The sequence below is a fragment of the Haemaphysalis longicornis genome, unplaced genomic scaffold, assembly GCF_048455015.1.
Source record: "Haemaphysalis longicornis isolate Haplotype H1 unplaced genomic scaffold, Haemaphysalis longicornis Haplotype H1 scaffold_6, whole genome shotgun sequence".
Taxonomy (NCBI): Eukaryota; Metazoa; Arthropoda; class Arachnida; order Ixodida; family Ixodidae; genus Haemaphysalis; species Haemaphysalis longicornis.
Genome location: NW_027526407.1, coordinates 161,835,933 through 161,860,287, shown reverse-complemented (window position 1 = coordinate 161,860,287; position 24,355 = coordinate 161,835,933). Strand labels below are relative to the sequence as shown.

Below are 24,355 nucleotides of genomic sequence, written 5' to 3'. Positions count from 1 at the left end.
ACAGCCCCACTTTTTACTCCTCTCCACTGCTTCAACCTCGTTACGGAGTCGTGTGTAATGCTCACGACGCGCGGCGTCTGTCACCCCTTGTTATATCTATGCGTGCATTTTAATGGTGGGGCTTGCACACGCCGGCAGGCTTTACGCGCTTATCGTTGGAGGGCACAACCTGCTGGGGGGTAGGGAGGGTTTGAACGTGCACGTGTTATGGGCCGATGAGACAAGACTGGTTTTGAGCGGTTTCAGCTGGTTTGTTACAACGCCAGTAAGATGCCTACGTTGCCGGAAGGTGACGCATCCACCCATGTTTTCCCCTAAAATAAAACAGTAGTTCTTAGGAGTTTTATTCAAACAAAAAGCGAGGAAGTATGCTGAATCGCCAAATAAAAAACCCTGTTTTTTTCGTGTACACAATACACTGCGCCTAGCGTTGCTGGTCATTTTTCTTGAATGGCTTTATTTACATTTTGTGGAGGCCCACATTTTCTTGACAGAACAACGAGGACATTTTGCACATTGGGGCACCTAAGCTTTTCGTCTTACAAAAAAAGCCTGCGATATGATGCACCGAAGCGGTCAGTTTGTCAGGCAAGGAAGCGAAGGAAAAGTGCTAGGGGTTTAGTTAACTCTCAATTGAAAAATATAGAACGGGCCGTTAACTCTCTCATTCGAGTCACGACCAGAAAAGACGATTTAGTATTCAAAAAATACAAACTATTATTGAATAACGAAAATTTGGTGCTATTTTCAGGAATTATTACAAGAAAAAAATTGGCCGCGTATCTGCTCCTTTAGTTGCAAATGCCGTCAAAAGACGATAGTCTTTATCGGCTTTTGCGAAGTAAATGCCTCCCTTCGCTTTCCCGCTCACCTCTCATGTTGTTCCTCTTGCGTCGCGCTCCTCCCAAGGTAAAGACGCCAAAGGTTTGCTTAAATCATTTTAAATTTCCCGCATTCCACTGATCCAAACCGGGTGTCTCGATGCGAACGCTGCTGTACGGCGAAGACGAGCGTTAATCGAGACGCCCTATTTCAACGTTTATAGAGCCGCGTTTCCCTTCTCCACGTGCGTTTCAAGCAGAACGCGGAACCTTTCTAGTGGAACCTTGCGCAACTGTTGCCGGTTGATTTGTTAAAATGGCGCCAGAAGCTATAGTGGCGCGGGCTACAGCAGTCGACGGCGGAGTGAATTTTTTTTCTTCAGTTTATGAAGTTTTTTTTTTTTTTTGGCAAAAGTCAAGCATGTTTGATTTCTTATAAAGGAACACTGCAAATATCACTTCTGTATTGATTTGTTTTCACATATTTGCGTAATGTCTTGTTCTTTTTCAACAATGTTGACATGTATGAACATTACACGGGACATAGACGGGTAGATTTAGCTGTGACTATATAAGACTATTGCGTAGGCATTGTTTTGCTTTGGCCGGGTGGCTGAATCGAGTCACAGACGGAAAGACGGACACCCAGACAGACAGACATACAGACACACCAAAATTTCTGGGTTTAAGTAGCCCTAGAAAGACTATCGTCTTTAAATACATATTACAGGGCTATACTAAAACGTAGTTATTTTAGTAACGGCCCCTGAGAATTCGAATTACGAAATCGATAACGATAGCCCAAACTACTATTCCCGGTCATGACGCTTGGCGGCTGCTTTGGTCGGCGGCCGTAAATAGTGCTAACATGATACCGTGATTTCATACCGCCGTCTCCGGGAAGTGCGGGAGATTCGTAAGTGCTTAATTAAGCGTTTTATTGATATTTAGAATATGTGTGGACGTTTTCACAAAAAGTGGCAACCTTGTTATTGGGATAAGGCAACGATTAATGCACCAAATTTGTATTACTAGCTGTTTACGTCACATCTAAACGTGTTACACTTCATCGTTTATTAGTCGTGTGGTGCGGAAACTTGGGCAAGTTGGTACTGGCAGAACTGGGACATATTATCTAGCGCATACTTCCTAGTGAGAACCGAGCAGCAGTGCAATCAGGTGCGGGAACTGGACATTTGGCGAATCATTGCCGCCATGGCAAATGTGTTCCTGAGTTTGTTACCACAATAGTCCTGCGCAGCTTCCGTGCGCAGCTGACAGAAGTTTTTCAGGCATACAAAGTCAACAACTCGTCCGAGAGATGTATAAGCACCAAATCACTGGCATTATTAACGAGACAAGCATTGCGCCTATTGATGTAATGTTTGCTGAAGACTGGTTTTCGGTGGCCCGTCGTTTTCATGATTTAATGTTTCGTACTTTCAGTCGACGTCTAGCTTTCGCGCCGTCCGTGCTCTTAAGCTCCCGTCTTTGTTACGTTAGAAAATATGTCCAAGTTATCGTAGAGTGGGTTACGAGAGAGAGAGGGAGTAAAAATTTTATTTGTCGAGCAGACGCTGAAGAATGGGCCTCGCCCCGTGGAAGGCATCCCTATTCCGGGATGCCTTCACTTCGGCTGGCTGTCCTTGCTCGGGTCAGCAGGCTGAGCTGGGTATCCGGGTGTGGGCTGGCCAGGGAAGCCATCCACTGCTCGAGCACACGCTATTAGAGGGTAAAAAGGACAAAACCGTACACGCCTTACCATTCCACGTGAAATGTCAAGCTCACGAGGTCAGAGTAAGTGGTCATGGGCGCGCCCATCACGCGATACGGATAGCGTCACTGCGTGGCTCCACGGTCCACACGTTCAAAGTGCACTCGTTGACACACGGACGACCCGCCTCCATTTATGAAATAGGGCTGTTCAAAAGAGGTTGATTTGTCTCACAGAACAATGGGAAGACAACTATACGTTGAATTCTGGTCATGTGCGCAGGCATGCCCTACACGCCGTCAGCCTTAAAAGGATTCAGCGGGGACGTGTGAAAATGTCATTCTAATAATAGGCCTGGAAAAAAGTACCAATCGGGATGAATAAAAACATTTTTATTGCTCTCAAAGGCATTATTGCTTTTAGCTTTTGCAAGGAAGGGGTGAAAGGAAAAGCGGCGTGACATCCCAGTGGAACAAGGCATCGTGCACTGCGATGCAAACTATTATTTATACTTACTTGATTCTCGCGACAACTAAACTGATACTGCGGCATTAGGGGAATACAGTCTTATATAACACGTGCGTAATAACATGTGAGCGATGCCAAGGTGTTGTAGATATGTACAATTTTATTAAAACTTTGTTTTATAAATGTTTTCTTTAGTATTCTTCCAGGTTACTGAAACAAAAGACGGGAGCGTAGCTTCACGTTACCACGTGGAAGTGCAAATAATTTCAACAGCCGTGCAGTGCTGGACAAACCGAACCACAACTGTGATATCAAAAGTGCACGAAAAAAATATTAAGGCTTTTTGTATCAATAATAAATTCTCGAAAACCTCTTTCGCACAAAATGCTTCGCCCTAATATTGTCTTGCGGAAATAATCGAACTAGTATGTCAGGGGTGCATCTTATTAAGTTTTGCATTCCCAAGTTGCTGTGTTTTATTCGTAGAAGCCTCTACAATGGCGAAACTAAAGGTGGCGCTGCCGCGTTAAAATTTACAGTGCCTACAGAAACCTCGTATAAGAAGGCGTGTAGTGAAATCAACTAGGCGAGATGCTCCGAAGTGCGCTGGTAAAGCTTACAAAGTTTACATGTACTATCGGCGGCTGCCTAGTAGCAGGCGAGAAAAGGCGCCGAAAACTGTTGCAATAACCTCGTTTCGCAAGGGTCCATGAATGGGCATCTGGCTCGTATATGTCAAGGCAGTGTATTGCTCATTCAGTCACGTGTCCTCGATTGTTGCGCCACGTACCTATAAATACTTGACGTGTTTACGAATTGAGCGAAATTAATTACAGCTTAGCTTATTTTCCTACGCTTGAAACAGCCGATAACACTTCGCTTTTTGATTTTACGCCTCAATGTTTAAATGTACCAGAATGCATTTTTCGAGGGTTCGTTACGATTTCCGAAAATTTAATTTGTTATTGCGGTGTATAATTTGTTTTCACACGACGTTATGTTGTAGTTTATAAATTTGATTCCTTGTCTTCTGAAATGTACGGGCTGTTTCCGGGAAGATTTGAGGCAAATTTTAAAAATAGGCTTTCGCAGATAAATATTTTTTTTTGCACGAAGTGATCAGGGACCATTGCGCACGCCATAAAACAAGTTCCAATTTCTATTTAGGGCGAGAATCGGCTTGTACTTCTTAATTACTTTTCAATTACTGCCGGTAAACGTGTGATTGTAATGTGGAAATTGCTGCGAATCGCCATTCAAACGAATGTCCAGAATTAGATTTGCGAAAATTTATTTGCCCGACGATCTATGGGCTCAGTACTTCAGTCGCCCGGGCACGCGCAACTGCAGATCGGCTGATTCATAGCGCGGAAAAGCCAAGCCCCCGGGTGAACGTCACTCAGAGCTATACACGTCACACGCACGCCGGGCTACCTTTTTTTTGAGACAAGGTAAAGCAATTGCCGAGCTATAGGCGCGAACGAGCGAGTGTCTCCGCTCCAGCCCGGCCGTGATAAACCGCGACGTACCTGTGATTTGTACAGCTCTGATTGATGCCAACACTGGGTGTGGTTTTCCGGCTCTTTGCAGCCGCCGAGGTCCAGATGTGCGCATACGAAAGACTGAAGTACGTGGCCCATAGGTCGGCAGTCAGTTTCATTCTCGCAAATGTAACGATGGATGTTAATTTGTCTTATGATCATATACAATTACCACTTTACAATTACCCCCAAAACTGAAATGATTCAAATGTTATTTAAAAGTATTTGTTAATTTTTATCATAAAAGCAAATTGTAATTTGTTTTATTGCACTCGCTGGGGAACCTGATCCCTTCACGGCAGAAATTATACTTACCACCAAAAGCCTTGTGTTTAAAATTAATTAAAATTTTTCTTCAAACACCCTGTATCCATCTCTAAGCTTTCCGACGTAAATGCCGTTCAGAGTTAGTGCTGTTCTTGTGTGCTCTCTTTGTCAGCATGGTCTTCGAGTGTGTCCCCTGTTGTGATCACCAGAGGCAGGCTGTGTGTTTGTTGTCCCTTGAGTTTCCGTATTCGTGTTCATATTTTTCTTGTGTCTGTGGAGTTAATTGATGTTATGGATAAGCGCAAACTATCTCGTTTTGCTTCAGGGCGCATTCGTTTTCGCAACGCCTTTGTCCTTTTGAACAATAAAAGGTTATCCGATGTGGGGTACCGACGGCGGGTACCCTCCGCCTTTTTCTGGGCCTCTCACGCCCGCCTACAGTTCTCACTCCACAACGACCTCCTCTGGTTGTGCGGGGCACCAGAGGCGTGGGGAATGGTATTTTCGGTGGCGTCGAGGATGTGCGCCGTGATAGTTTGGTACCTGCTTAGACGCGTAGGTGTGTTACAAACGTGTAGTGTATTTACGAGGTCTCTGTAAATGTATTCAAGATAGCTCTTGCTTTATCGAACCTATTAAGAGAAGGTTAACTGCTTGGGCCTTCACCTATAGATGTTTGTAGAGTGGGCAAATGGTCACTAACATACACATCCATGCCCACACCGGACTCAAGACAAGGAAACAGAACTGCGGAACCAATAGCGAAGTCAGGATATGAGTATGTGTTGTCTGCTATATTATGGTATGTAAGCGGTTTCTTGTTGAAAAGGCATGCTCCAAGGGAAATTACAAGCTTCTTTATCAGGCGACCTCGGGAATCCGTGCGAGAAGAGCCCCAAAGAGAATTGTGCGCATTCAGGTCGCCTGTGAGGATGAATGGTTCTGGCAGCTGGTCAACCAGCGCCTCAAAATATGAGCTTGAACGTAGATGTTCAGGAGATTGTAAAGGAAGCATACCCATATTAAACAATAGATATTATTGTGCCAACTTCTACAGCCTCCACGGCGGTGTTTGATGCGATAGGGTGGCTTGGCAAGGAATTTCGGGCGATTATGATCACCCCATTCGATGAGTGCGTGTTGCAATCCCTGTCCTTTCTGAACATTATATAACCAATCAGGAAATTTGTGTGTGTTAAATTTAGATGTGCTGCTGGAAGGCACATCACACTTGGTTCATTGGAATGCAATATTTCGTAGACATCATCAAGATTTTTAAGGATGCATTTGCAGTTCCATTAGATTATACGTTACCTTCCCATTAAAGACATTTAAGAGCTACTGGAGAGATTGTGTGCGTGCGTGTGCGCGGGTCTGTGCGTGTGTGTGTGTGCGCGCGTTTGCGTGTGTGCTCATGTTTTGTGTGTGTGAGTGTTCGTGCGCTATTTGTGTGGGGGGAGGGGCGTGCATGTGTGTGTGCGTGCGTGTATGCGCGCGTGCGCGTGCATGCGTGTGTGTGTCTGTGTGTGCGTGCGTGCGTGCGAGCGTGCGTGTATGCGTACGTTTGTGCCTGCGCGCGTGGGCGTGTGCGCATGCCTGTGCATGTGCTTGTGCATGTGCGTGCGCCTGCGTGCGTGCCTGGGTGTGTGTGTGTGCATGCATGCGCGTGTCTCTGTCTGTATGTGCGTGTGTGCACGTGTGCGCGTGCGCGCGTGCGTGCGTGTGTGCGTGGGGGGAGCGTGTGTGTGCGTGTGTGCGTGTGGGCGTGACCATGTGAGCACCTCTGCACGGGCGTGCGAGCATGTGCGTGTTCGTGCGGGTGTGCGTGTGTGCGTGCGTACGTGCCACTGTGTATGTGTGTGTTTGTGCGTGTGTGCGTGTTGGTGTGTGCATGTGCGTGTCTGTGCGTGTGTTCGTGTGTGCGGGTGTGCACGTGTGCGCGTGCTTGCGTGTGTGTGTGTATGCGCGTGTGTGTGAGCGTTTGCGTGCGCGCATGTGCGCGTGTGTGCATGTGAGGACGTATGCGTGTGTGCGCCTGTGTGCGTGATCGCGTGCGTGTGTGCGTGCGTGCGTGTGTCTGCGTGTCTGTGTTCATGCGTGCGTGCGTGCGAGCGTGTGTGTGTATGTGTACGTTTGTGGTTGCGCGCGTGTGCGTGTGCTTGTGCGTGTGCGTGCGCATGCGCGTGCGCGTGCGTGTGTATGTGTGTGTGTGCATCCGCGTGTCAATGTGTGTGTCCGTGTCTGTGTGTGTGCGTGTGGACGCGTCTGCGCGTACTTGCGTGTGTGTGTGTTTGCGTGTTCGCGTGATCGCTTGCGTGCGTGTGTCCGTGCGTGTGTGCGTGCGTGCGTGCGTGCGTTGCGTGCGTGCGAGTGCGTATGCGTGCATGCGTGTCTGCGTGTGCATGTGCGTGTCTGTGCGTGTGTGCGCGTGTGCTATTGCGTGCGTGCGTGCGTGTGTGTGTGTGTGCGCGCGCAGCTGTGTGTGCGTGCGCGCGTGTGCGCCTACGTGCGTGAGCGCGTGTGTGCGTGAGTGCGTGCGTGCGTGCCTGCAGGCGTGTGCCCGTGCGTGTGTGTGTGTGTGTGTTTGTGTGCTCGTGTGCGCATTCTCTGTGTGTGTGCGTGTGTGCGCGTGTGCGCGTGCGTGTGCGTGCGCACCCCTGAGAGAGAGAGAGAGAGAACAAAACTTTATTTTGTACATTCTGGGTAACTGAGGTGTGATTACCGGCAGCTGCATCTTTCCGGTGACCTCGGCCGCTCGTTCTGTTAGAATCTTCTGAACCTGCAGGTCTGAGCTGTCCAGCGCCTCCGTCCTGTGCTCTCCAGTGGGCATTAAGTGAAAAGATCTTTGGGGTAGCTCCACATAAGATGAGTGATGGTGTCGTGCGCACCACATGCAGGGCAGTTGGGTGAGGGGTACACAGAAGAATAAAGTAAATTCAACCTGGCGGGACATGGTAGTGTATTCGTATGCATGAGTCGCCAGAGTCGCTCCTCGGGATTAATCAGTTCAGGGTGAGCACGCGGGTATCGACGGCGGTTAAGGCGGTAACGCGCAGTGACATCATGGAAGTTCAATAGGCTGTCGCGAGCCGACTGGGCTCTATGGAAGTTGACAAGACTAGGTCCTGCTCGGATGGTAAGCTCTCAAGCCGCTGTGTTGACCACGCCTGAGGCCCCCGGGGGAGATAAAGTCCGACTCACGGCACTAAGTCCCAGCCGAAACCAGACGCCACTCCACCGGCCGGCGAGCTGCGTCGGCGAACTTCTTTCGCGCTTCTGGAATGTAATGTTTTCCGTGACCTTAACATTGTTGATTTGCTTTTCTTGTTTGAATTTCTCACATTTCCGTGAGTATGCAGCGTGGGGACCCTGAAAGTTTGCACAGGGGAAATTCTTGGTGTTACAGTTTTCGGATGGGTGGTTGTGCTGGGCGCATTTTGGACAGGTATGTCTGCCGCGGCAGGAGTTTGTGCCGTGCCCGAACCGTTGGCACTTGGAACAGCGCCGTGGGTTCTGCATATAAGGGTGGGCTGGACATTGGATAAAACCTACGTTGACGAATTCGGGGAGGGTCGACCTGTCTAACGTTAACTTGAGGTGCTTTCTGGGTAGTCGTATGGTTATACGCCTGACTCCTAGTTACGCTCTGACCAGGAAGGTTCTCCAGCAGGTCAGATTCTGTTTCATTCAGTGGGTCCTATTCAGAAGATCACGCCCTGGGAGCTGTTTAGGCGCCAGTGGGGTCTGACTCGGATGGCCAGATTGGCGAGGAGGGTTTGTGCCAAACGTTTATCAGCCTGATCATGGCTACTGACCCCAACAAGGATTTTACCGGTTCTTTGTTTTCTGACTTCATATAATTTGCCGGTGACATCTGCAAGAAATATGAAGACGATAAATACTGACTTTAAAAAAGACAGTTCGACTGGTCAACTTATTATATCACTAAGAAGCGAAAGTAGTTGTTCGGTTTCGGGAAACTCAAGTTGGGAAGCGGCCCCTTTTCTGGGGCCGATCCTGTTTGGGGTGGTGTTTAGAAACTACCATATGATATAGCACAAAGAAGGGGACGGAATACTTTCTTCTGCAGCATTACCCTAATAGCGTAAGAGGTCCCGGAGCTCCCGGCCTGGTAAACAGACAGGTAGCCCATCCACCGGAGCTTGACCACGGCTCCGACGGCCACCGTTTGTGGTTTCTTGCCCTTCACTTATAAACACATCGCCATGGTTGGTTCCAGCTTATGTTTGGTGGCTGGGAGTCCGCCGTGTCACCAAGATTACTCAAGGTGCCACGTGCGGGGACAAGGAATATTTTGCTTTTTGACAGTATTTTGTGATACGTCTGACACAAATGTAAGTTTATCTGCGCAAAATAGGGAAATTACGTAAACAATGGTTTTAGTGTAGCTTGCATGCATTGTATCAAGTACGGCACTCGAATATTTAAGGTTGAGAATTGTTGAATGTACTTCGCTGGGAGCGACAGGTAAAAAAAAGGAGCACTCTGGCACATGTCGCGAATTGTCTAAAGTACGCCCGTCTGATTAGGTTGGTGGGGCCGAAAAAAAAGATGCTGAAAGGTTTTTTTTAAGGGTGAGTATGCGTGTTGCGGTCGGGATTTATTCCTACTCTCAGGTGTCTGCCCAGTGTTGCTGTGCATAAATTTTTTTAAGAAGCGCAATTTGTTTCAAATTTAGCTGCAACACGGAAAATTTGTTTGTTGTAGTACTCTCTTTTGGCATTTCTTAATATTGGCGTAAGTACAGTGCAGTATATTTTGTATTGTAGGTTTAGTGTGCTTTTGACTGGCTCCTTTTTAGTTTTTTGATGAAAGTTATCTTATTTTCGTAGAGCTTCATTTCGTATAATAGGCTACGCGTTTACGACTTGGGCTTCGAAATCGAAGGCCAATTCAGAAGTGGTAGGTGATGTCAAATGCACTCCATTCGAAGGAGTGCATTTGTGAAAGCATGATAAATAAAATGTCTGATTCAGTCTCAGGACACCGGTAGCGCACTTAATTGCCACTATAGCTTTGGCTCGTTGATCCTCATAGTCAAACAATCAGGACACCGGTTAGGTAAATAAACAAAGCTTCGAAACCATAGCTATCGAAGCAATCGCTGTAATGGGTATGGTGGCAGGTTCCGTTAAATAAAAAGGTTAATGTTGACGTCGTCAACTTTATTTAAAGTTTTGCCTTCGTGGAAGAGGAAATGCAATAATAATAAAGTTCCAGACAAAAGTTATGAAACGCAGAATTAGGGAAGCGATAAATGCTACCGATGGTAACAATTCTAATGGCAAAAGACGAATCGGAATCAGTAACTTCAATCCACAACGATTCGTAGTCAACTACCCCATGGCGTAAATAACTTCACGATGGGAGTACATTAAAATATATTAAGAAAACAGTGCACGTACTTATCACCATAGCTTGCCCTGGGTCTTGAGACGTAGATGCTTTAAAATAATGTTTTGTTAAAGAAATGAGAGCATGAAATTCCTCATAATGTTTTATAAGGCTGAGGAAGCTGAAGTGGATAACACATTATAGGAAATGGAGAGCAATGATTGTATGTCATGGTTTATGTATGTCATTATTTCATGTGTTCGTGAAAGATAACATGGTCAGGCTCCTCCTTTATGCGGATTGACAAGCTGCCTTCAGATTGTCTGGCCGTAATCTGACAGTCCACACCCCACCGAAATTTTCATTCTTTTACAGCGCAGCTGTGGGTGTCTCATTGGGCGAAAAATTCTGCGTCGTAAAGACAAAACCCAGGCAGGACCAAGCATTGCTCGCACAGGACGCCTAGCGCATGCGTCAGCCTAATCAAGCGTGCAGCATAGAACAGTGTTCGCGTAAAAAACACAAATAAGCATTCAAACAACATGATGGATGCATGGTGCCGGTGAACAAAGGGAACCCCCCGTCTCGCCCCCCTTTTGTTCTGATGATGGTTAGGTTTGCCGCTGGTCTCGCAAGGGGAGACCTGCGGCAACATAGCCTTATATATATAAATATATATATATCCACCACTTTTTTTCTGTCTTTCAAAATTCTTCAAAAGTTTCAATGACCTACTGCATTCTCCTCTTTGCTTTCCGAAGCAATATTTACTGGTAACCATTATTTCTATCTTACTCAAGGAGCCAGTTATGTCCCATTCTGATTCGCTACATACATAGCGAGGGCCTCTGTTCTGGCAGTATTGGTGCCACAGGTAGCTTAAGGAGGCCACCGATGGCGACCACACTCGAAATGTCGTACATGCTCTTGTCACGGTCAGGGGATTAAAAATATTTCCCCTTCACACAGAGTGGTCTGAGTGGCACTGGCTACCACCCTCAAGCGCAAAAAACAAATACCTTAACATAAATACCCGAGAAAGTGGAGGGCAAAAAGCCCCGCCCGTCTCGTAGTGGTCATCGCACCAGACGGGTATTCTGGATGTCGTGGGTTTGGAACCCACCCGGCGCGGCGAGCATTTTTTCTCCACTTTCTCTCATTCAAAATTTTTTATCTGTTTCAATTACCTACCGCATTCTTCCCTTTGCATTCCGAAGCAATATTGACTCCCAATTCCAACCATTATTTTTCTCTCTCTCTCTCTCTGCTGATATATATATATACATATAAGTTCGTAGCCCCCCTATCGCGTGACACCATATACTAGGTCGGCATTTACCTGCAGCAAGGTCGTACGACACCCCGGTCATACGACGCTTACTCGCGCACCCTTGAATGTCGTATTATTAGGGTTTTACTATATATATATATATATACACACACACACACATATATATATATATATATATATATATATATATATATATATATATATATATATATATATATATATATATATATATATATATATATATATATATATATTAACAGTTCCCTCAATGCAACAGAACCTTTCCGAACGGAACCCAGCCACCCTCTGTCTGCACGACCTTATCTGCAGTGCTATGAGGTATGCCAAATGTAATTCCAGCTCAGTTACCCAAGAATGTTACCGACATTTTTAGAGCCGAAGGCCCGGTGCTCGGTTTCCGGCGACGGCATCTACTTTTCTGTTGCGTGTGAACAGCGAAAGCACCAGTGTGTCGAGATTTCGCGGCACGTTAAACATCCCAAGGAAGTTCTAACTGTTACGGAGCCGTCCACTAAGACGTGCCTCGTAGCCTGTGTTGCTTCGGCGCGTTAAACCCGACAATCTATTGCAATTTTTCATATCTGTTGGCAAGAAAAAGACAAACCGATTTGGCTGGGGTCAATCTTCGGGTATCATACAGCCAATGGGCCTATGGTGTAAGCCGGCAATACCACTGATGTAGTCGCGTAGAGGTTTGTTACCAGATTCTTCTAAACTCCGCAGTGAGCAAACTATTGTTCTAATATTTGTATATTGCATTTTTTAGTTAAGAGGTATCTAAAAAACGATATTTACTATCAGTGTACTCTAGGCCAGTTTTTTTTTATCTTACTGATGCTATGTGCGCGGTGGAAGCGGACACGCGCATCGGGAAGCGCAGACATCGTCACAAAATTGCTGTGCAACTCAATATTATGTTACTTAGACCTTAACACTATTTCTTTGGCTTTGTTAAATTCCGAATGCCGTTACGCTCGCGCGTTCAGTTCTGGGAGAAAAAGCTTTGGTTACATCACTGAAGCCGCAAATAGGCGGGCAGGAGGGCTGGGAAACCGTACTCAATAGTGGTCCACACTTGTTCGTACTGTTGTGCACAAGGATGCCGCTGCGTTTTGCATTGGGCAAAATACAAAGGAATCTGGCCAGGAACCGAAATGGCGCCGTAATCAGCCGACTACACGCGTCATTCTCCTGAACCACATATCGACGTAGCATAGTTTGTTATGTTTCACCGAAAAAAAATATTACTGGTGATTCTTCTTATTTACTGTGCTGCTTGTTCTCCAATAGGCTTGTGCAGAATGTTCCTCAGCTGTGCACTGTTCACAAATATTAGTCGAAATTTACAGTTAGCCAGAAAACAATGACCAAGATGGGAAGCTTCAAAAAATGGAGAGCCGTCACAGCATAAAACAGGATAATTGATTGTTCAATATGACTGAAAGGACACAAGGGGTGGAGATGTCTACACGTAACCAATTTGATAAATTTCAGTGTATGAAACCCACAGGTCTCTTACGTAAACTAGTTTTTGTATTTTTAATAGCCGGTATTGGACGCTTGTTTTTTCAGGCTATCTTCTTGCGGACGCAGGTTACGACGTTTGGTTGGGAAACTGCCGCGGAACTCCATATTCCAGACATGTGCGGTATCACGATGGCGAGGCCCAGTATTGGGACTACCGGTAGGTACATAAACTCAGCTGCTGCTTTGCTTACAGAGTATTGCGCTGTCATAGCGATGATGTAAAGGCATTTTAGAGTCAACAAATATCAAACATAGCGTAATAGTAGAGATGTGTGAGGTGACGTGGACGTTGCTCGGGTGTCTCATTGCTGCAAGCTGGGGATCATGAGAATGCCTTTTCATTTCATTAGATTTTTTTTCATAATTTAATATCTCTACGCTGACACAATACACAATTCAATTTTATTTCATTTACAATTAGGCAGTCTCTCATCTATTTTTGTCTCTTTATGCGCACTTTTAAAGAACTTCCAATAAAATAACTTTCAGTTGCTTTGAACGCTTTGTAGCAATGTAGCTCTTAACTATAATTACTCGTTTTACTCGGGCATAATAATCATACTCTGTTACTAAATTACAAAACGTAGCATACTTTAATTAACAAGGTGTCAAACGCTTACGTATGTTCCGAATCGCCTGGCATAAATAAAACAAATTGGAAGACCATACCGCCCTATGAAGGCGGATGAACAGCACAGCTGTAAAGGTTTCGTATCATAGCGGGGACGGCCACAACGGCTGTGTTGTCGTGTGATATATACATAGGGCTGTTCGTGTTCTGGCTCTATTTTTAAATTGGAGTAAAATTGGAGAAAATTGGAGTAAAAGTCAATGGCCATGTTTTGAGCGGATATTCGGGGAGAAATCCAGCTTTTCAAAAAACATAATTCCGAAATTTCGTATTTTTTGGGATAAATGTAGGCTTGGGTTAAGTATTATATTCAGTTAATTTTTTCAGAGGTATCATAAGCATCGTACATTAGTGTTGAAATTGCTCTTTGTTTAAAGATGTTAATCTGGGAGGGAACAGGGTTTTTTTTGCATATGCTCTCTGAAATTGGGCGTTTGTTGGGAACGCAAATCAGTAATGATCAAATTAAAGAGCATTGCTAACTTCCAAACAATGAAACAGTTTATTCTCGAAAAGCTGGTCGTCAGTTCTTTACAAATCCTTGTTTTCATTAATTATCATATGTATCCGCAATATGTCGGTCTCAATTCGAGACAATGTCCGAATGTTCAGTGTATATCAGTTGGAAGAACGTTCTTGTGACATCACATCTTCCATTAGCTAGGCACAACAATATCAGAACACCATTTGACAGCCTGGGGTAGAGAACCGTATAGTTACACCAATACTCAACAAGTTTGAAAGCTGTATTTATGGGGCTTGCTTTTAGCAAGTAGACTTGTTCAGAACGGCGAACCTTTAGCGCCCGATTGGGCAGATCACAGCATTCAAAAGGCCCATTCCGGGGATAAGTCCGGTTTAGCCCGAATCTCTTGAAATATTTTTGTGGTGCATTATGGGGTAAATTCGCGTTGAACCCAAAAACGACCAACCTTTATATACACACTAATCAGCATAACTGCAACTGTAGAATAACTTGATTTATTGTACATTCTAAAGTTTTTCACGCTTAGCAAGCGTGAGTCTCGATGATTTTTTGCACGCTTGTTGCAAGCGTTATGTGATTTCACGCTGAGAAATCACGCTTTCTAATCGTCACTCGCGGGATGTCACACTTGCAAAGCGTGAGTACGAGATATTTTTTGCACGCTTGTTTGAGGCGTGGTGAATTATCACGCTAAGCGCTCACGCTTGCCATCAGTAACTGGCGACATTCTTAACGCTTAGTGAAAGTGAAAAACAAAGGATTGCTCTTATTCGATGCGGCCTTCTCCAGCTGTATATAAGTCGCCTCTCTGGCCATCAGACACCGATTTGAAGGACAGCTGAAAGAAGACAATAGTTGCTGTGCCGCAGTTATGGTCTGGGTAGCTTGGAGCACCAACCAAGCTCATAAATACGGCAAAACAAACATGAGGCTATTTAAGCTTTCTTTTTAAATGATTTCTGGCGGTCATAGAGGCGTCTTATACATAGCTGCAGAATGCCGCATCGGATAAGAACAATCCGCTTTTTCAGCTTCACTAAGCATTAGGGAAGTCGCCAGTCACGAATTCACAAGCCTCACGCTTCAATTGCGGCGTAAATTGTTCGTTTTACACGGCCTCAAAACTTAGTAGTGTTAGCAGAATAAGGGAGTTTAGTATTGCTCCTAAATGTCTGTTGTGATAAACCCAAGCGTTGTGAAGGCAGTACAAAAAAAAAACGTCGCAAAGCTTCTTGCACAAGTGCACCTAGCGAGTCCCATACAATTAAGCTTTTGATGTGCATTCTTTCGGACCCCACACCCATACGTTTTAAAAGAAAATTAGACGAAGAAGTCTGGTGAGGATTACTCCGAAAGTTGAAATTTTGAATCAAAGTCGGGGACCAACTCAGCACAAAAATTTTAAAAGAATTCAAATTTGAGCTAAACTTTTTATTCCCATAAGCTTACAAGCATGCTTCCGAACAAAAAAATCCAAGAAATAAAGACAGAAACTGCAAACAAGATTCCAGATGAACTTTTGATGCCGCTTTAAAGCAGCACGTAAACATTGGTATTAACTAAACTCAGAAGTGGAGTTTTATCAACAGATCGCGTAGCACTTTTAGCGGCCATATAATTTCGTGGATGCTATCACGTGTAACTACTATACGAATGAATCTTGCCAACTGCCGGAAAGGAGGCGGATACGTAACGTCATCTATCTAATACCCACACCAATGCAGCACCAAGGCTTTTTCCAGTTGCGTGTCCAGTTGCAACTTCACAATTTCTTTGGGTTCTGCCACATACCAGCTGCTTCACGTCGCCTCACACAGTGCACCGGCCTACGACGTCCACGGGTGTAACCTGGCGAAGCTAAAAAGCGGCTTCAATATAATACTTACAGACTGATGTGTTCGCACTCTCATAGAACACGCGAATTTCTGCCGCGATGTGCAGCACATGACGCGCACATTTTTATTCTGGCCCTGTAGCGGCTGTTCTGTAGCATGGGGCACGATTTTCAACGCTTCGTAATGTGCGCGCCGATTGTGTGAATTTGCGGTAAACCATACTTTTCGTCGGTTTCGAAGTGCTGTGCGAAGAATGAAGAGAGCAGCCACTCATTCAATGGTGGTGTGCCGCCTCCTTGCTCGAGAACGACCACCGACGCGAACCGCAAGCGCGGCCGCGACATTAACTGTCCACAAGCCAAAGATACCGATCGCATGACACCAAGACTGGCGGAAATCGGACACCGAATGAGAGAAGCGACTCACAGGCACGACACAAAAAAACGCAATCCTTCCTTTTTTCTTCTCATCCTTCCCGGCCGACCACGCGACCCGTGTCAAACAGAAGCTATATCTATACAACTGAGCATGACACTAACAAATGCTAAGTTCTAAGACAATAGGAAGGTCTACAAAGTACGGTATAATCGTCGTCGTTCCAAACATAGATCGAAATATAAACGTGAAAAAACATTAGGAAAAAATTACGCCCACCTCCCCTCGCGGGAACTCTGGTGTGATGCGACGCTGAGGGGGGTTCAAGCGCAAGCGGAAAGCAACCGTCGACCGGAAGGCCGCCGAAGAGCGGCACACCGGTTATATGCACAGTGAGCCCGAAGGAGAGGAGACCGCGGAGAGAGAGAGTACTGCACATGCGATGATGATGACGATGATGATGATTGCTATTGGTCTCCCCTTTGACGCGGGGTGATGACATGTCATCTTACCAAAAAGTACTAATATAATTATGTTTTACACTCTTGGTTTAATACTAGCGCTGCTTAGGGCAGGCACTAAATCTTATTGGGCCCGAAATACTTTTTTTCCCTGTTACAGGTGGTAACTGTCCTAGGCAATATTCCCCTCTCTGCTTTTTGTCCACCAGCATTCTAATCTTTTTTTCGTCACTCGACAGCCTCGTAGTCAACTTCCTCTGTGATACCCTTAAATCCTAGGGCTTCTGGAAGCCCAATATTCCCTTCTTGTAGATTTGAATGGATACCCTCACATTCTAACACTATGTGCCGCATAGTTTCTGTTTCTTTTCAGCAGACCACGCATACCCCATAATTTTGTGAATACTTCCCCACAAAACTCTTAGTTCGCAGGCAAGCTGCTCCAGCCTTAAAAAGCAAAGCACTGTCCTGGGAATTATCGTAGAAATTTTCCTTTTTGATGTTCAATTTCTCAGCCCTGTACATCTTAACGACGTTTTAGCTACCATTTTTTTCCTCCATTTATTCGTTTCAATCTGCCTTGCCTCTTTTGTGGTTACCTTGGCTGTTTTTGATTCTCCACTGTTCTTTCCGTATTTCATCGTTAGCCTTCTAGTCTTTCTTAACCACTGTGTGTCCACGCTTTTCAAGTGTAGGTACCTAAAAACCTTAGCTGCCCACATTCGTTGATCCATTGCCCTCAACCTCATCTCAAAGCATATATTACTCTGAGCTTCTCTAACTTCAAACGACGCCCAGCCCATATCTCCCTGAACTGCTTCGTTAGTTGTTTTTCCATGCGCGCCTAAGGCCAAACGTCCTACCGTTCTCTGGTTTACTTCAAGGCCTGATAGAACGTCTGATTTTAAGCAGAGTACAGCATTCGCAAACGTGAGGCCTGGAACCATTACTCCTTTCCACATTCCTCTTACTACTTCATATTCGTTATACCCCCACAGAGCTCTCTGCTTCATTATAGCTGCGTTTCGCTTTCCCTTAACCTTAAGTTGCTCCTCGTGAGTACTTAAGTAGTTATCCCCTTCGTTTATCCACACTCCCAAATATTTATATTCCTTCACTCTAGGTAATTCGCCTTGCTGGATAGACACTACATCAGTGGTAGTGTCATTGAAAACAATTATTCCTGATTGTTCTGCACTGAAATCTAACCCGAGGTCGGTGGCTTCCTGGCCGCTAATATTTATTAGCCGCTGCATTTCGGTATGGTTATCAGCTAAAAGAACATGTCATCTGCGTATAACATTCCCGGAATATGCTGTTGTACCATTTCGCCTTGCCGCATATGGGTTAAGCTAAAGACTACTTGACTTTCTTCCAATTTCTTTTCTAACCCTGCCATGTAAAGCATGAACAGTATTGGGCTCAAAGGGCATCCCTGTTTTAGTCCCCGATGAATGTTGACCTGGTGGGTGCATTTCTGTCCTTCCAAAGTAAGGTGCACTCTATTGTCTTTATAGATTGCTACAAGGAACTGTACTAACTCATCATCTAATCCCTGGAGTTTCAGCGTTCTTCACAGCCGTTCTCTGTTTACGTTGTCATATGCCCCTTTAATGTCCAAAAACGTAATCCTAAGTGGTCGATTCTGTGCTTTCGCAATTTCAATGCAGTGCGTTATCACGAACAAATTGTCATCCAGTCGCCAGTCTTGGCTAAATCCATTCTGCAGTTCCCCAAGTATTTCATATTCTTCCATCCATGCTTGAATTTCTGATTTTATCGCCTGCATTACGAATCTATACACCACTGACGTTACTGTGAGTGGTATGTATGAATCAATACTGGCTTTGTCTCCTCTCCCTTTATATATTAAATTCATCCTGCTTCCTAAGCAGTCCTCTGGTATCTGTTTGGTTTCTATCACCTTATCTATGGCCCTCATAAACGATTCCTTACTTTTAGGTCCAAGCAGGTTTATCAGTTGCATTGGTATTTCGTCCGGGCCCACTGCTGTCTGGGCGGAAACCTTTTGCTGTGCTTTTTTCCAATCAAGGTTGCTCAAACTTATTTTCTTTCCGCAGTCTTCTGTGGCGCTGATGTTATCGGTGCTGGTTTCCCTACCACTATTGTCCTAAACTTCTCACTAATCACTCGATGAATATGTGCAAAAGCGTGCTCTCCTTCTAAATGTTCCCCATTTTCATCAATCAGGAATTTTTGATGGTTATCGTTTTTTGAGCTTAGTGATTTTACATGGTTCCAAACCTTCTTCGATGCGCTTTTGTCGTCCTTCCGTATTTCTGCCATCCATTCTTCGCTTTTCTGCTTGATCTTTGCTTGCACCATTTTCTGCACTTCTAGTTTTTTCCCACGGTAGATATCCCATTTCTCCTTCAATACCTAAGGTTCCATACCAGTTCTTTTTGCTTCTCTATGTTCTCTCGACACCTTTCTGCGCTGGACAATAGCCTCTTTTATTTCCTTATTCCACCAGCTTCTCGGCTTTCTCTCCCCTTTCCATCGGTTTCGTTGCTTTGCTTCATTTATCTTACCCTTTATGAACGCAAACATTTCGTCGTACTCCCAATTTTTGCCTGGGTATTTACTGATTTCATCTTCCAATCTATCAGCGATGATCTTTAACTGCTCATTATTCAAATTAGTTCCTCTTATTGTACCTATTTCTACATTTGTCCGGGTTGCGCCTCCAAAAGTGCAAGCTAAACCGCTTGTGGTCACATCCTATGCTGTCTGTTCCATTTTCATCTATCCTCAGTTCCCGCAGCCTTCCGTATACTGTCTCAGACACTAAACTGTAGTCTATGCTGGACTGTCTGTTACCGCTTTCCCACGTTATTTGTCCGTCACACTTGCTTTCCGTGTTTACTATTACAAGCCGGTTTTCCTGACATCGATCTATCACTAGAGAACCGTTGTGGTCTGTGTATCCATCCAAATCTTCTATATGGGCATTAATATCCACAACTGTGATTATTTCACCCCAATCTTTAAACTCGTTTATACCTCTTCTCAAACTGTTTACCATTTCCTCATTTTCCTCCCTAGCACTACTTCCGGTCCACAGATACACTACTCCTAGCCATGTATTTTTCCCCTCTGTGGTGCCTCTAACCCATACATGCTCTTTACAGCTTTCATGCACTCTCTGCCATTCGGTCCCTTGTTTAATGAGCATGCCAACACCTCCCCCTTTCTTCATTCCTGTGGTCCTGTTGCAACCTTCCCAGACATAATTGTCTATGATAGGTGGGGCTTCTAGGTCCCGGAGGTGAGTCTAGGCTAAAGCGTACACGTCTATTCCTTCCCGTTCAAGTTGCTTTTGATTTTCCACCTTTTTATCTGGCTTTCTGCCTCCCTGCATATTTATGTAGCTGATTAAATATTTATTTCATTTGTTTTTCCCTTTCCGCTTACGGGGTCTGTTTTTGTCTTTCACAAAATTGTTTGTCCATTGTTTCCACCTAAATTGCTTCCGTCAACGCTCCCAGGTACGTCTCTAGGTTCTCCGTTTAGCTTTAGGCCTGGCTGTCTCCCAGCGGGAGGTGTGCATGTGTCCCTTGCTTCCCCTTTGTCTCCTAGTTTGCCTTCCTTAGCTGCGCGGGGCCCCTTAAAAAAGCTACTGATCTCCCACCTAAGCGCCACCCCACCTTGTTTCCTAGCATGGGGCTGAAGTGAATCCCGTCCCACTGAAAAGCTTGCCTATGTCCGATGCTGCCCGCTACCCTGTTCACGTCTATCACTTCAAGCCCAAGTTCCCTGGGCACCTCACGACCTCACGATCGCGCAGCACCGCGCGCAGCGCCGCCAACCGGTGGAGTGAGAGCGCGCTGGGCCGCACACCCGCAGATGTTGAGAGAGAGTCTTCGCTCTCATCTGGGCACGCGCCGGCGCCAGTGCATCTGCCGCGGCTATGACGCAACACAATCCACTTTAATCCAATCCAATCCAAATTCAATCCAATCTAATCCAAGCCAAGCCAAGCCCAGCCCAGCCCAGCCAAGCCAATCGAATCCAATCCAATGCCCCTCGTGAGAGAGTGTTCGCTATCGGAGAGGAGAGGGGGACAGCAGAGGAGAGGGCGGACGCCGACGACGACGGACGCACGCAGGAAGGACAGGGCCGCGGACAAAAGATGCTCTCAGCGTCGCATCTAATGATCTGCTTACCTGGATGTTCCAAGCAACCGCGCATGACAGCTAACTGGCCAGTGTAAGAACGCCATCCGGCAGGAAAAGTGGAGTGTGGAACGACGCCGCTTCGCGCGAGAATTCCCCGTAGTCAACACTCGGTGTTCTCGCACCTACCGCGCGGCGCACTGCGCGGGCCACTCGGTGTCAAATTACTTGTCACGTTGTTCCTTTTTGGCCGCTTTTTACCCCAAGAAAGCGCGCACTCCGCACAGTACAAATGCAGGCGGACACTGCGCACAAAGCGCCTGCTTCGCCCGATGCGTGCAAGGGCTCTAACTCCGTTTTCTCGCCAAATCGCTGAAGCGAGCGCCACCTTTCAATCATTTCGCATGCAAATACAAAGAAAAGAAGCGCAAGTCGCAACAACATACAGCAGCGCGCTCCACGGCTCCATTCTGGATGTGTATCAGGGTATAATATGCGTGATTGGCGAGGTAGGATCGCTGGTGCCAGAATTTTCTTGGCGTGATTTTTGCGGTTTACACGCATGAAATATTGCATCACGCGTAAAAGAAAGCGAATGTATGTTTTCCCGACCCGCTTCACGCTTATGTGGAAGAAAACGACGTGTATTTTGAGTCACGTGGTGCTCATAACGAAATTTACGGCGCCATAGAGTGGGTTTCACGCTTACTATGTGTGAAAAATTTTAGTGTAGGCTTTAACGCGTCGGCGCAACGCAGGCTATGAGGTGCGCCGTAGTGGAGGGCTCCCGATTAGTTTTGACCACGTTTTGAACACCTGGGGATCTTTAACGCGCGCCGAAATCTCGTACACACGGGCGTTTTTGCTTTTCGCCTCCATCAGAAAAGCGGCGGCCGCCGCCGGGAATCGTACGCACGTCCTCGTGCTTGGCAGCCCAACGACTTAACCACTGAGTCACCGCGGCGGGCTACAACTGCAGATACGTTATCGGATGAAGTTTATGGGCGCACGTGCGACGCTGGATGGGCGAAGGGCCACGATCCCTGTAGTTACACGCTGGCCCGGTCTGAAGCGGTCTGAAATTACACATTTAGGGATCCAGTAGTGGGATTTTGGAATTCGTTTTTGTCAAGAAAAAATTCCGTATTTGAACGCGGTTAGCCAAAGTTTGCTTAAAGTAGCTTGCTTTCCCAGCCAAAAGCACGCCGTGAGGGTGCACCAAACTCTACGGTAAGAGAAACTCCCGGTGCTGTTTGGGTCAGCTGGCACTGTAGATGAGAATAGGCAGTGAATGTAGACATCATGGCGCCCACTTTCACCATTTCCTAATGGCTCTGGCCCATTCGCCTTCTTCCTCCTAGTCTTACCAACCTGACTCTTTGGCGTGAACGAGCGGGTACACTCTGTAACTGCGCAAGATTACTGTGTGCTAGGTAGATAACCAGGCGTGCTAGAAAAGGCGTTTTATGTGTTTTTGCTTTTAGTAATCTAGCTTTCGCTCCGAAACGTCTCTTGGGTTGCTTTGCGTACCGATGGCTGTGTTTTGCGGTTGTCCTATTACGCGCTTTTTAGGAATAAATACTTATACATTGTCTAGCTTTTCTTTCTTAACTGCGCGGTCACCGGTATTTTCACTTCAGTTTTGCGGAACGAATATCCAGCAAACGAACTGTGGGCCGAGAACACTTTTCTGCGTATGCCACATGCAATAAATAAAAACATGAAAGGAACCATCAACCTTCAATTCATAAAATGCGTTCAGCACGGCGGAACGTAAGCTAAACTATTATCCTAGAAAAAAGCACCTACTAAGAAATAATAACGCTTCATAGTAATAACCAATAACACACTGCGCATGGCTTTCTTTCCGTCACTGAAAATCAGTCGACTTGGGTTATTTACACTCTGAATGAATTCCAGGTACATTTTAGGTAAATCTTACCCTTTTCAACAGTTGTCATCTGTTTATAACTAGGTATTTCGCCAATTTAGACACCATTAGCTTTTATAAATATATTTTGGCCATTAAAAATTTAATAAACAGGACATCAATTTTTTTTTCAATCAGCAGTAATAGGTACCGAACTTGCCCAATTTTGGCCGCATTGCTCGTTAGGCCTGGGTGATTACGTGGAGGCAACAACATCTAGCCCGGGAATACTACTTATTTCCATACCATTTCGGGCAACCGTACAATGTATTTGCCGAGGTTGAAGCCTGGCTATACTGATTCTAAGAATGAGCTGGTGATAAAGAAAAATTGGTACCAACCAAGCTACGTCACATACCCACCATGGTAATCAGTCAGGCCGATTGAGGCTCCATGACCATTAATGAAATACGCGTTTCCTTGATTGAAGGCCTGCCTTGTCACTTCGTCGCATTCTTGCTCGCCGAATAATACGATCGTTTGCTTCTTTCACGTTTTCAGCGGGTTTCTTAGGCAGTGTTTCAGTGTTATTCTTGTTATCCGTCGTGGTGGTTTTTACGGCAGGTTGGACGAAGTGGCCATCTTTGACTTGCCAGCCCTCGTGGATCACGTTCTATCGAGGTCGGGGAGTGTCCAGCTGTTCCTGATCGGCTTCTCACAGGGAAACACGGCGGCGTGGGCCATGCTGGCCGATAGGCCAGAGTACAACACGAAGGTAAACACGGTGCCTTTTCTTGTGGAGAATGTGAAAGCACGGGAGCGGACATTTTATTTTTTTCATTCTAAACCAACCTCAGGAGTTTATGTGCTGGGTAAGGTTTTATTCCTTTGTTCACTCTTGATGTACAGGACGCTAAAAAGTCCCGTTAAGTAGTTCAGGTGCACGTAATGTGTCAACTGTCTTCGATAGCAGTATTTTGTATTTGAGCTGCAACGTAAGGCAACCTATTGAACATATTTATTGTGGCGAATAAGCTGATAAAGAAATTCAATTTGGGCAATCCTTCCACACCTACACATGGCCTTGTAAGCGGCGGAGTAAACGCCTGAGGGATTCAACGTAAGAGTGGTTTGTTTTTTAGGGGTTCTTTCAGTGTCAATAGGTATTATGTAAACATTATGGCAACTGTACCATGTATTCCCCGGGCGGACGTTCACGACCAGGAATACAGCGACATATTCGTAGCGCCCCTTACGTAGTAATGTGGAGTCTTTATAAATGAGTGGTTTTGCCCCTTAGGCCACAAATTGGCTAACGAAAGTTCGAAGCTCTTTTTCGTGTTTATTGTGCAAGTGGTTCACCGAGTATTTGGCGTTCTGGTAAGTGAGGTCAAAACCAGTAACCTATTTTAGTAAGAGATTTTTTATATATGTGTTTTTCTTGTTCACGGACAATCTGTTTCTAGTATAGATTTGTGTCACAGTGCACCAAGCTAACCACACATGTCAAATCATCTCAGAGTTTCAACTGCGCAAGATGTTTTCACCGAAATCT

The 24,355-nt window shown here is 45.6% G+C and overlaps 1 protein-coding gene across 1 annotated transcript in view; it reads left to right on the top strand.

Annotated features, from left to right (window-relative positions):
• LOC144142036 (lipase member K-like) overlaps nt 1-24,355 on the top strand; it is a 64,042-nt gene that overhangs the window by 16,384 nt on the left and 23,303 nt on the right. Inside the window, exons 3-4 of the mRNA XM_077673461.1 lie at nt 13,051-13,162; nt 23,425-23,575. Coding sequence (XP_077529587.1) covers nt 13,051-13,162; nt 23,425-23,575 — 263 coding nt within the window. The remainder of the gene's footprint in view (nt 1-13,050; nt 13,163-23,424; nt 23,576-24,355) is intronic.